This window comes from Cetorhinus maximus, chromosome 12 (assembly GCF_964194155.1).
Source record: "Cetorhinus maximus chromosome 12, sCetMax3.hap1.1, whole genome shotgun sequence".
NCBI classification, from domain to species: domain Eukaryota; kingdom Metazoa; phylum Chordata; class Chondrichthyes; order Lamniformes; family Cetorhinidae; genus Cetorhinus; species Cetorhinus maximus.
The window spans coordinates 111,896,684-111,910,726 of NC_135890.1; the positions used below are offsets into that span (position 1 = coordinate 111,896,684).

The window sequence follows — 14,043 nt, forward strand, 5'->3', positions numbered from 1 at the left end:
ATCAGCGAACATCCCCACTTCTGACCTTATGATGGAAGAAACATCACTGATGAAGCAGCTGAAGGTGGTTGGGCCCAGAACACTACCCTGAGGAACTCCTGCAGTGATGTCCTGGAGCTGAGATGACTGATCTCCAACAACCACAGCCATCTTCTTTTTTGCTAGGTGTGACTCCAACCAGTGGAGAGTTTTCACCCCAATGCTAGGGCTCCTTGATGCCACACTCAGTCAAATGCGGCCTTGATGTCAATGGCAGTCACTCTCACCTCGGGATTTCAGCTCTTTTGTCCATGTTTGAACCAAGGCTGTAATGAGGTCAGGAGCTAAGTGGCCTTGGCGGAACCCAAACTGGGTGTCAGTGAGCAGGTTATTGGTAAGCAAGTGCCATTTTATAGCACTGTTAATGACCCCTTCCATTACTGATGATGGAGAGTAGACTGATGGGGTGGTAATTGGCTGGGTTGGAGTTGTCCTGCTTTTTGTATACAGGACATACCTAGGCAATTTTCCATATAGCTGGGTAGATGCCAGTGTTGGAGCTGTACTGGAACAGCTTGGTTAGGGGCGTGGCAAGTTCTGGAGCACAAGTCTTTAGTACTATTGCCGGAATATTGTCAGGGCCCTTAGCCTTTGCACTATCCAGTGCCTTCAGCCGCTTCTTGATGTCACGTGGAGTGAATCGAATTGGCCGAAGACTGGCATCTGTGATGCTGAGGCTCTCCTATTTAACTAGATGCCTGAGGGCCTCTAATGGCAGAAGCCCAGGACTGCTACTGTGCAACACCAGAGTCATCCTGGAAACCCACCCGAAGGGCCTTTCGATTTTGAAATGCATTTAGATGTACCATTAGTTCCACATAAAGCCAAAACAAAATTAAGTTTTGGGGGAAAAAAATTAAATTGGAAAGACTCACCCGTAACTTCGGGTTACAGAAGACGGTGAGGTTGCAAAAGAAGCTGATAGCATAGATGATGAACACGCTCCGTTTGCAACTTGCATTTTGCTCAGGCTGGGCTGCATGAATCCTGAAAGGAGACAGACAGGGAAATAAAGAGATTTAAAAGCACCATTTTTGAAATAACTCACTGACAGCCGCTGGGAGACAATAAAATCTAAGTTTGCCTATGTATCTAATGTATGCAATGTATCAAAGTTTGCTGATGATACCAAGCTCAGTGGGAAGGTAAGCTGTGGGGAGGACAAAGAGGCTGCAAACAGGTATAGACAAGCTAAGTGAGTGGACAACAAGATGGCAGATGGAGTATAATGCAGGGAAGTGTGAAGTTATTCAACTTGGTCATAAAAATAAAAAAATCAATATTTTTTATATATAAGAGAAACTTGTAAGTGTTGAAGAAGAAGAGGAGGAAATTAAAAGGCAGGGAAAAGGTGTTGAAGTTCAATTAGCTGATACAATCTTTAATAAGATTGTTCAATCTTTAATAAGATTGTTCAATCTTTAATAAGATTGTTCAGGAAGAAAGAATGGAAGAGAATGAAGCTGACGTGTTTAGCTCCAGGCAGTTGGTAGAGCTACAACAAAAAGATCCACGAGTAAAGCAGTTATATCAGACAGCTTACTCAGAAACAGAGGCAGAATGTATTCCAGAACGTTATTACCTTAAGGGTAATGTGTTAATGAGGAAGTGGCGACCGTATCAAGTTTCAGCAGATGAAAAATGAATGAAAGTGCATCAGATTGTTATACCGTCTGGATGTAAAAATGAGATACTGAGAATAGAGCATGAAATTCCAATAGGGGGACACGGAGGAATTAGAAAGAGACAGACGAAAATACAAAAACATTTTTATTGGCCTAGATTGCATAGAGATGTAGTCAAATTCTGTAGAACATGTCACATATGTCAGGTGATAGGGAAAGCACAAGCAGTGATTAAGCTGGCACCTTTAGTTCCAATTCAAGCATTTGAGGAACCTTTTACTAGGGTCATAATTGAGTGTGTAGGACCCCTCCCTAAGATTAAAAGTGGAACTCAGTACATGCTAACAATAATGGATGTGTCTACAAGGTTTCCAGAAGCGATACCTTTGAGAAATATTACAGCAAAGAGAATTGTGGAAGAGTTGACTAAATATTTTACAAGATATGGTTTACCAAAAAAAATACAATTAGACCATGGTTCAAATTTCATGTCACAGCTGTTTAAGGAAGTGATGAACAGTTTGGGGATAAAACAGTTTAATTCAACAGCTTATCATCCAGAATCATGAAGGGCTTTGGAAAGATGGCATCAAACTTCAAAAACCATGATGAGGGCTTATAGTCAAGCCTATCCAAAGGATTGGGATAGGGGAATTCCATTCTTGTTATTTGCTATTGGGAATGATCCTAATGCATCGACCGGATTTAGTACTTTTACATTAGACTATGGTCATGAGGTAAGTGGACCACTAAAGTTGAATCATGAGAAACTGGTGGGTCAAAATTTGAAAACTACTCTCCTGGATTATGTATCAAACTTCAGAGAAAGATTGAACAGAGCATGTGAGTTAGCTGGGGAGCATTTAAAGATATCACAGCAAGTGACGAAAGTGAAGGCAAATAGGAGTGCCACCGCTCGTAGTTTTGTTGCTGAGGAGAAAGTGTTAGTTTTGTTACCAGTACTGGGTGAATCATTAAAGGCAAGGTTTAGTGGGCCTTACAGGATTGAAAAGAAACTGAGTGAGTAAATTATTTAATAAATACTCCAATTAGAGGGAAGAAGCAGAGGGTGTGTCATGCAAATATGCTTAAAAAATACTTTGACAGGGAAGAGGACCAAAAGGAGGTAATAGTGGTGGTAGATAAAGAAAGAGGTAGAAATGAAGGATTCTGAAATTGATTTTCCTCCAATCAAATTGGATAACGAGGGGGTACTTAATGATTTAAATGTAATATTGAGTTACCTTCCAGACAAGTATCAAAGTGATTTGGAGAAGCTATTGCAGTCACACAAAGCTATTTGTTAGAATAAGCTAGGAAAGACAAATTTAGCTACACCATGATGTGTGTAGCAGATTCATTTCCAATAAGGCAACATCCTTATAGATTAAGTCCAGCAAAGTTATCGCAAGTACAGAAAGAAATTGAATTCATGCTTCAAAATGACATAATTATTCTAGTTGCAGTAACTGGATTTCGCCTATTGTGATGGTACTGAAACCAGATGGAACACAAAGGCTGTGTGTGAATGCAGTGACAAAAGCGGATACATATCCTATACTACGGTTGGAAGATTGCATTGAGAAAGTGGGACCATCAAAGTTTATCACAAAGATTGACTTGCTGAGAGGATATTGGCAAGTACCATTACCAGAGAGAGCAAAGGAGACATTGGCTTTTGTGATGCCAGATGGACTATATCAGTTTAAAGTCATGCCATTTGGTATGAAAAATGCATCAGCAACATTTCAAAGACTGGCAAACAAAGTAATTGCAGGGACTGAGCAATTTTGCTGTTTATATTGACGACTTGATAGTTTTCAGTCAAATATGGGAGGAGCATTTACAAAATCTGGAAGAATTATTTAATCACCTGCAAGAAGATAATTTGGTGATGAACTTGGTTCAAAAGTGAATTTGCAAAAGCGTACGTCACGTATCTAGGCCATACCATTGGACATGGTAAGGTGGCTCCGAGAGATGTGAAAGTCAAAGTCATCGTGGATTTCCCCATGCCTACAACAAAACGAGAAGTTTTGAGGTTTCTGGGCATGAATGGGCTTTACTGGAAATTTGTACCAAATTTTAGCCAAGTGGTTGCTCCATTGACTGAACTATTTAATAAAGGACAAGAAGTTTCAATGGACACCGGAGTGTCAGAAGGCATGTGACAGTTTAAAAACTGTATTGACTTCGACACCAGATTTAGCAGTACCCAAATATGCCAAGCAATTTAAGTTGGCCATTGATTCAAGTGAGGTAGGCATTGGGGCTGTACTGTTGCAAGATGAAAAAAACTAGAATTGAGAAACCGGTAGGGTTTTTTTCACAAAAGTTGAGCGCACAACAGATAAAATATTCAACGATCGAAAAGGAGACTTTAGGTCTGCTGTTAGCATTGCAGCATTTCGAGGTTTATGTTGCAAACAACTCATCAGAAACAATTGTTTATACAGATCACAATCCTTTAAAATTTCTGGACAGATTTCGAGACCAAACTACAAGGCTGTTCAGATGGTGTTTATTACTGCAACTATTTAATTTACAGATTATACATGTGGCCGGATGAGAAAATCTAATTGCAGATGCATTGTCGAGAGCTTAAAGTTCAAAAGGAATTGGACATTTAAAAACCTGGACACTGGACTGAAACGGCCTCTGTTGATACAAAGGATTTGTATATATATTGTTAAGTTAATGCATGCATCTGGTAATGTAATAAGTTGGCTATATAGATAAGTATAGTAAGTACTGTAAGATGGGTTAAGAAAATGAAGCCGTCTTTTAAAATTATGATGGTTCATTTATCCACAAGGATGGAGGTGTCATGAAACTAACATTTTTTCCATAATATTTTTCTGGTTTATTGTGAAGTAGGTTTATGGCGGTAAGTATAGTTGGGTGTGTGTGTGATTTAATTACATTTGGAGTCAAGTAAACTACAGGTTTAAATCATCAAAAGAAGCTAAGTGCTTGACATGCTAATGAGTAAACGTGGATGCTGGCTTAGCATGTAAGGTGTGACGGGAATTTGCATTTTTAGATAAATGAAGGGAGATTTAGATTTCAAAGGGATCTTAAGTCTGTTTACAACTAGCCAGATAAGCAAGGCTAAGGAATGTGTTTTGTTTTCCCAAAGCTTACTGACAACGTTGGCACCATGGAAGTTTTTATATTATGAGGAAGATACAGTTTCAAAGGCATATGGAACAATAGAACTTACATGTTAAAAAGAGAGTAACATATATAAAGGAGAATGAAAGGTTGTGTGCCAGAAGGCCATGTAAGATCTAACAGGAGTGTGTGAAATAACCTTAATGAAGCCTCCAGCATTTGTGCATATGACTGCTATTTAATGAAACTGAAGCTGGAGAAAAGCCATTTGGAATTCCACTGTCCAGGGTATTGTGTTAACTTGCTGAGTTTATTTTAAATCTAAAATTTATTGTGGGCCGTTGCCTTAAAGGGAGTGTAACTGGGGTTCAGGTTAATTAGGAATTTTAGGAGTTATTACAATAGTAATTGTAGTCTTATACATGTGCTTGATATCTTTTATTTTGTTAATAAATATTTTATTTTAATTTAATTTTTAAAATCTTAAAGGTCTTGGTGGACTTATTACTTCTGAATTCAGTGCACATATCTCCTAGTAAATACAAATTACAAAACCATTGTGATAGTGCGACCAAGTTTCCCTTGTGGGTTTGGTCCACCTGGCACACATCATGCGCCACGTCATAACAACAGTTTTGACCTTTGGCTCTGTGCCGAGTTGGCTGGGAAATATCATCAGCTAAGAGGAGGTGATGAAGGGCAATGCGTGGAGGGGAGGGTGAGCAGTGGTGATCAGCCTCACTACACCAGAGCTGAGGGCTAGCTGCTTACAGCTCAACAAAGAGGTAATGGTGGGGGAGCCACACAGTTAGCTTCGACATCCCATGGACAGGGCTAGAGTTCCTGGTTCTACCTCAGATCTGGCTCAACCATTGGAATGAGTTTGCTGTGGGAAGGCAAGATTGATCTTATAGGTAGCAGCCTCCATGGCAGAACAGCCTGTTTCTGCAGGAGGAATAGCCACTTGGGTGGGGTAGGTGGAAGGTGCCTGTGATGACCTACGAGATCTGTCTCTTGAGGGGGAAAAAAGAGGAGTGGAGAGAATTTGAGGAATAAAATGTATCTCTTATAACTCTGGAGTAGGTACATTAACAGAATCATAAATACTCCAAAAGAATTAACTTCTAATATGAAAATCCTTGATTTAAAAAAAAAGAGCTTGAAGTGAAATAAGCATCACATTGTCGATTTCAGATGCTGCCTGGTGAGCTTCCCGTTAGTGTCACTGGACTGATGTCACTGGACTAATAATAGAGGTCCAGGCTAATGCCCTGGGGACATGGGTTCAAATCCCACCATGGCAGCTGTGGAATTTAAGTTCAATAAATCTGGAATTGACAGCTAGTCTCAGTAATGGTGACCGTGAAACTATCAATGATTGGTACTAAAAACCCATCTGGTTCACCAATGTCCTTTAGGGAAGGAAATCTGCCATCCTTACCCGGTCTGGCCTACATATGACTCCAGACCCATGGCAATGTGGCTGACTCTTAACTGCCCTCTGAAATGGCACAGCAAGCCACTCAGTTCAAGGGCAATTAGGGGTGGGCAACAAATGCTGGCCTTACCAGCCACGCCCACATCCCATGAAAGAAGAAATAAAAAACACATCGAGTACCTGTCTTGGTCTCCTCCAGCATACGTGGTAAGCTCCCTGTACTGGCAGGTCTGCTCATTCTGCGGTGGCCCGGCCTCTGAGATGGGCTGCGGTACTTGTAGATATCGAGTGAGAGGAGCTCGCTGAACTGCACATGCTCATTGCGTTTCAGGGGGGTTCCATGGTTGGACCACGAAAGCCTTTGCAGGTGGATACACAAGCACTGAGGGAGCTTAGGAAGAAAAAGGTCAAATGAGAAAACCTTAGGACGCAAGGATTGGAAAGTACAGCACATCTATGGTCTTCACTGTCCCTGTTTTTTTTTTGTATGTGTTTTCTCACCTAATGGCATTGGCCCCAGCTGGGATCCAGTTTCTTAAGCATCAGTTTCCCTCTCATGGAGGCTAATAACATGTGAGCTTGCAACAGTTTGCATTTATATAGCACCTTTGATGTAGTAAAACCTGGAACAAGTGACCATAAGCCTTGGTCAAACTTTCGGGAATATCTTAAAAAGAGGCAAGAAAGGTAGAGGGGCGGCGAGGTTTAGGGAGGGAATCCCAGAGCTTAGGGCCCAGGCAGCCGAAGGCATGGCCGCCAATGAAGAAGTGATGAAAATCAGGGGTGCACAAGAGGCCCCCACTGGGGGAGCACAGAGCCTAGACAGAGCATTATAAACAGCCCAATCTCTGTGCACTGGTACACTTTACAGTAATCAGTTGCTGCAGAGCAATCAGTGAGCCTCACTCTGCCTTTCTCTAACCCAAGTGGGCTGGGGTCAATTTGTTCTTCCTATGATTACCCTGGATGAGTTCTTTACTTTCTTTAAAAAAAAAATATTAAAAACTCAGGAAAACGTTGCCAACATGGACCTGAGCCACACTGAGCAGGAAAGCTCCAGATTCTATCACCAGATTTTGCTGAGTTAGCTGATCACAACGAGAATAGGGACGTATGGTGTGGGCTTGGGGGAAACCTGTCATCTTTTTAGTTCCTGAACACTGGTGACTCCCAATAAACGTGGGAATGCTGTGCGCGAAAGGGACGTGGTTCAGCTGTGATTCTCACTCTGCTGCTGTCAGTGAGCTGCTGACGTCGCTATCTAAGCTCACACATAAATAATGGCTCCTTGAGCGGCACTGGAAGATGGCAGATACCTGCGAATCAGTAAGTACTTAGGAGACAAAACCAAACTGAAGGGTGGGAGGCAATGGGAGATTGTTGAAAACTCATCGATCAAACAGAAGTGGCGTTTATGCCACAATTCTGATGCCGAGTGCAGCTGAGGGTTCAGCAGTGCCATATAGAAACAGACAATACTGGAAGCATTCTGCAGCATCTCTAAAGGAATGGTAGGGTTAACACTGTAGATTGAATAACCCTTCACCAGAGTTGTTCTGACAAAGAATTATAGACCTGAAACATTCACCTCATTATCCTCTGCACTGACACTGTCTGACCTGCTCAGTGTTTTCAGCGTCACAAAGTCTCTTCTCTCCCAAATGGGATCCAATTTTCTTTTTGCCTTTCAGTGGCATAACCATCAAACTCACAGGCAGCAGATCCAGCCACTGATGCAAATCTCACCTTTCCGATTTTCAGCTGTTTGATGAAGGTTGTCCTCTGGTTTTCTGCAGTCTGCCCGCTCAGCGTTTCTCCCGCCTGGATTTGCATAAGAACGGAAAGCGTTGTCAGAACGGAGAAAAACATTTAAACGCAAGCAAACTTCTAACTTCCACATTGCACACTGAGGTCAGTTGCTGTGGACCATCAACTCACACTCCCATTTCTCCCTCTCCATTTCTCCCCCTCCAGCTAGCGCTTTGTTCTCCTGACACGTCCAAGGTTATTCGAGATTCACAATTAACTTCTGTCTATCGGGCATTTTGGAGCTGCTTCCAACACAACATCTGACGCCTTCCGGCTGCAGTATTTTCAGAAACCGCACCTGAGGCAGTCTATTGAATAAACCAGATGAACACACAGGCCTCAGTTAGACGGGCTGTCTAATGCTCATACCTAGATTTTATCCTTTACACTCCTCACCCCATCTCTCCTGAAAGCTCAGATTCATGCTGGGCTATCTTTCTGGGGCTCCATAATGGCACACGACTCATTAAATTTGTAAGTTTTCTTTTTAAAAATTCGGTTTGGACTTGACTGTTCACCAGCTTAACAAGTGGAGTATTGGCTACGGACAATAAGGTAGCTTGAAGAGTATAGGTGTTAGTGAAATGATTCTCGTGGTAAACTAGGTTTCTTTTTGATTCATTCACAGGATGTGGGTGTCGCTTGCATCCAGCATTTATTACCCATCCCTAGTGGCCCTTGAAACAGTGGTGGCGAGCCACCCTCTTGATTACAACTGAATGGTTTGTTAGGTCTTTTCGGAGGGCAGTATGAGGGACGACCACATTGCCGTGGGTCTGGCTGGAGTCATGTATAGGCCAGACTGGGTAAGGACATCAGATTTTTCTCTGTAAAGGTTGCCAATGAACAATTAGTAACAAGCCAGTAGCTTCATGTTCCCAATTACTGATACTGGCTTTTTATTCCAGGTTTATTTAATTAACTGAGTTTAAATTCTGCAGCTACTGTGGAGGGATTTGCACTCGCATACTCTTGACTAGCAAGGGAATCAAAGGATATCGGGGATAGGCGGAATGTGGGGTTGAGGCTACAATCAGATCAGTCATGATCTTATTAAATGGTGGAACAGGCTTGAGGGGCCAAATGGCCTATTTCTGCTTCCAATTCGTATGTTCGAATTAGTTCAGGCCCCTAGATTGTGCGTCCAGTAACATAACTACTATGCTATCATACTGCTCGGTAACAACTTCATGGCTAATTGTCTACAGCAATGCATGCACATCATCTTTCAGCTTTATTAATTTTAGCACCTTTTTCCCTCTAAATCTTTGGAATTGTTGTCATAGTTATGCTTCATATGTCACGGCTTAGACAGTGAGCATTAGCTAGCTGTTCAACCACTGGCAGCATCACAGCCCATGTTTTTACTTGATTTCCACAAACATGTTTTCCCAGTGGAGGTCAACATCTCAAAAGTGGGAACCCCAAGTAATATCTTTCCCCCTCCTCTTAGCCACTTAGAGCCAACTTTAGTGCAATTCTCACTGTTCTACCTGGAGATTAACTAAATCAAGATAGACCAGGGATCGAACCTCAAACCATCCTAGGCTGGGATTTTCTGGCTCCGTCGTGGTGGGAGTCCATTGACTTTCGGTGGGACCGGACGATCCTGGCAGTGAACGGGGCTGGGAAATCCCGCCCCTAGCCAGTGAGATCCAGCATTTACCAACTGAGCCATCAGGGGAAGGACCTTATTTCTATTTTTAATCCATAAAAATATTTCTGACTTTCTTTCACTCATAAACCTCATTGCAAGCTGGCACCACCACCTTAGGTGGCCAAAGTTTATCTGCCCAATAAGAATCACGTGTCCATTACGTGCAGAGTTCTTCTACTTTGTCCAAAAACCATCACCGGTGTTAATTGGAATAGATGGGAGTGCTGTTCACCTTAGTGCAATTCTCACACACCACATCTTTAATGGACTCCGAGGAAATGAAGTGTTGCAGGCAGAGGTCCAGTGTCATAGGTCTGCCCTGGAGAGGTAGAAAAATAACAGGTCATTTAAAACCAGTTCTGCACAGAGCAGACACACCAGCTCAATGTAACAGCCACAATATTTACATTTAGATAGTTTCCTCCATTATTACCATCATCCATGATAATCATGACAGAAAAAGTGTAGCTATCAATTAGTAAAGTCACTTTTCAGCTTTAGTGAGCTGAATAGCAAGTAATTGGTTTATTTTGCTTCCTCTATCTCCACTTCCCAGTCACCTGCAATCCTATTTAAACCATGACAATATATCCGATGATAAGTGTGTTGATGGAATCATGGAGTCTTTTACATAGTTGAACAGAGTGTATATGCTGCCAGAAGCATAGATACTAACAAAGGGTAAATGGAGTAAACACTTATTTCTCTTTTTCAAATTATTAACATTTACAAACTGTCCACATAAGCTACAACTAATGGCAAAACCCTAACTAAGCAAATCAACACTTTATAATGGGAAAACTGCATGCAATCAGATACCTGTGACAATGGAGTTGCACACCTAAGCCACTAGATGGCAATGCGGCTCAAATAAAGGAAGACTTGCATCTACATAGCACCTTTCAGGACCTCAGGTCATCCCAAAAGAGCTTTACAGATAATTAAGCACTTTTTTTTTTAAAGTGCAGTCACTGTTGTAATGTATGAAACATTGCAATGAGAGTATCCAAGCACTCATTTTCTTCTCCACAGGCAAAACCTTGTTTTCAACTTCATTTTTTCCCCCAAAAATAAGTTATTTTGATTTAATCCCATTGTTTTGCGCTCATCATGTCTCCTCTTTACCCCTTTCTGGGGCCTGTATCACTACCTTCTCTGGTCCCCTTCGAAGCTTATACCAGTCTTCCCCACCCGAGTCCCTCCCGTCCTGCCCTGCTGCCCCTGCTCTTGCACTCAACTGATCTCCCCCCGACTTGTCTCAAACCTCAGTTCCCACTCTGAAGCCAACATCCTTCCTCTTCCCCACTCTTTGGTACCAAACTGGTGAGCTAACTTCATTCGTTTAGAAGAAAAACCTGCATTTACCGCCATAGTGCTTTATTTATTTTTTATTCATTCATGGGATGTGGTGTCACTGGCTAGGCCAGCATTTATTTAGACAAAGGAGAGCCAATGGATGTTATCTACTTGGACTTCCAGAAGGCCTTTGACAAGGTGCCGCACAGGAGGCTGCTCAGTAAGATAAGAGCCCATGGTGTTAGAGGCAAGGTACTAGCATGGATAGAAGATTGGCTGTCTGGCAGGAGGCAGAGAGTGGGGATAAGGAGGTCCTTCTCAGGATGGCGGCCGGTGACTAGTGGAGTTCCGCAGGGGTCAGTGTTGGGACCACAACTTTTCACTTTATACATTAATGATCTAGATGAAGGAACTGAGGGCATCCTGGCTAAGTTTGCAGATGGTACAAAGATAGGTGGAGGGACAGGTAGTATTGAGGAGGCGGGGAGGCTGCAGAAGGATTTGGACAGGTTAGGAGAATGGGCAAAGAAGTGGCAGATGGAATACAACGTGGGGAAATGTGAGGTCATGCACTTTGGTAGGAAGAATAGAGGCATAGACTATTTTCTAAATGGGAAAAGAATTCAGAAATCTGGAGTGCAAAGGGACTTGGGAGTCCTAGTCCAGGATTCTCTTAAGGTTAACTTGTAGGTTGAGTCGATAGTTAGGAAGGCAAATGCAATGTTGGCATTTATTTCGAGAGGACTAGAATATAAAAGCAGGGATGTGCTGCTGAGGCTTTATAAGACTCTGGTCAGACCACATTTAGAATATTGTGAGCAATTTTGGGCCCCGTATCTCAGGAAGGATGTTCTGGCCCTGGAGAGGGTCCAGAGGAGATTCACGAGAACGATCCCAGGAATGAAAAGCTTAACATATGAGGAACGTTTGAGGACTCTGGGTCTATACTCGATGGAGTTTAGAAGGGTGAGGGGGGATTTGATTGAAACTTACAGAATACTGAAAGGCCTGGATAGAATGGACGTGGGGAAGATGTTTCCATTAGTAGGAGAGACTAGGACCCGAGGGCACAGCCTCAGAGTAAAGGGAAGACCTTTCAGAACAGAGATGAGGAGAAACTTCTTTAGCCAGAGAGTGGTGAATCTATGGAATTCTTTGTCACAGAAGGCTGTGGAGGCCAAGTCATTGAGTGTATTTAAGACCGAGATAGATAGGTTCTTGATTGGTAAGGGGATCAAAGGTTACAGGGCGAAGGCAGGAGAATGGGTTTGAGAAACTCATCAGCCATGATTGAATGGCAGAGCAGACTCGATGGGCCGAATGGCCTAATTTCTGCTCCTATTTCTTATGGTCTTAAACAGCAATGTGATAATAAACAGATAAATCTGTTTCAGTGATGTAGGTTGAGGGACAAATGTTATCTAGGACACTGGAGAAAACTCGCCTGCGACTCTGAAAAAATGCCTAGCAACCTTATGTGTCCATCCGAGAGGGCAGATAACATCTCATCTGAAAAACACTCCCTCCAACAGTGAGCTACTGCACGAGAGATTCAGCCTAGACTATTGTGCTCAAGTCTCTGAAGTTGGTTATAGTTCTACACCACAATGAATCATTTTTTTGTAATCAGTAGAAATAATACAATGTAATCAGCATAAAATAAATTGTAGGCAATACATACCCACGTGATTGTTGGAATGCTGAGGGAGAGGCTGTCAAATGTGTCGTACCTCACAGGACTCTGACAAGAAAATGCAAAGCCAATAATAACATGATAAAGTCAATAAAGTGGTAAAGCCAGTGATAATGTGGTAGAGTCTTTCCCTATACCAGCGCTTTGCATAATACACGATGGCCAGAGAGCGGAGGGAGGGCAGTAGCAGTCCATCTCCCTCCCTCATCTTTATTTGCAACCTTAGCAGGGGCATTCTGCTCCATTTGTTCTGAATTCACAGCTCACCATCTACGGAGCCAGGACGAGGGAAAGAGAAACGATGTGTGAGCGAATGAAATGAAGCAAAAATCAGCACGTGAACGTGCATTACAAGTGGTTTAGAGCAAGTCACGGCTCAGGACTGTAGCTCTCAATAAACAGAAAACAAGTATTCTTGTCCTCTGCATAAAACAGGGGGGGATTTGTATGGCCCATTCCTTCGCAGGTTTACAAAGTCTCATACAAGTTATGATGGTGTTTGAAACGGTAGACATAGCGAACATGTTTCCACTTGTGGGGTAAGTCCAAAATTCGGGGCCTCGACCCACTCTAGGCTCTGTAAAAATGCCACTAATCCAGTTCAGAGTTCAGGAGCTGAATTTTTAGCTTGTCAGGCGGGTGTGTAACCAACCCAACCGAGCGTAAAATGACACCAGGCGAGCGTCCCGACATCATTGAGCATGCGTGTGCTATTTCAGTTGGCGGGCACGTGCCGGAGTTGGCAGCACGCCTGTCGACAATTAAAAGACCTATTGAGGTAATGAAAAGAAATGTTTCCTGCCTGTCCAACCTTATGGTTGGCGGGCAGGCGAAAAGGCCAAGCAGCTTTTGCTTTTTTTTTTGGAAGCCTCATCCACACGTGGGATGAGGTTTCCAACAGCAAATAAAAAATCTTAAAATTGAATTAATAACACGTCCCTGCTCATGGAAGGGGACATGTTTTAAAACAGTTTTAACATCTTTATTTTTTAATTTTGAAAAATGTTCACCTCCCTGAGGCAGGCCCGTGTCTCAGGAAGATTTTCAAGCGCGCACCCACAAAGATCGTGCTCCCCCTCCTCCCACCCACCGCCCTCCACCCCCCCCCACCCCCCCACCCCCACAAGCAGCACTCAGCGCTGCCGCTCACACTTCATGCTGGACGGGCCTTTATTAGCCCGTCAGCGTGAAATCGCGGTCCGGCCCCGATCGCAGGCGGCTTCTCGCCCACCCCTGCCGAGCCCTCCCGACCAGGGCAAAATTCTGCCCCAGGAGGAAGGGCTTTGACAAGGGTGCTCAGAATGTGTAATGCGCTACCACAAAGACTAGTCGAGGGAATATCATAGATGCATTCAAGAGGAAGCTACATAAA

At 43.0% G+C, this 14,043-nt stretch overlaps 1 protein-coding gene across 2 annotated transcripts in view; it reads right to left on the reverse strand.

Annotated features, from left to right (window-relative positions):
• The window catches only part of usp30 (ubiquitin specific peptidase 30), a 37,582-nt gene that overhangs the window by 6,539 nt on the left and 17,000 nt on the right, over positions 1-14,043 (reverse strand). For both annotated transcript variants that reach the window (XM_078554439.1, XM_078554440.1), the window contains exons 8-12: positions 12,660-12,719; positions 9,915-10,001; positions 7,963-8,037; positions 6,397-6,607; positions 915-1,026 (exon numbers count right to left, since the gene is read on the reverse strand). In XM_078554439.1, the coding sequence (XP_078410565.1) occupies positions 915-1,026; positions 6,397-6,607; positions 7,963-8,037; positions 9,915-10,001; positions 12,660-12,719 (545 nt within the window). The remainder of the gene's footprint in view (positions 1-914; positions 1,027-6,396; positions 6,608-7,962; positions 8,038-9,914; positions 10,002-12,659; positions 12,720-14,043) is intronic.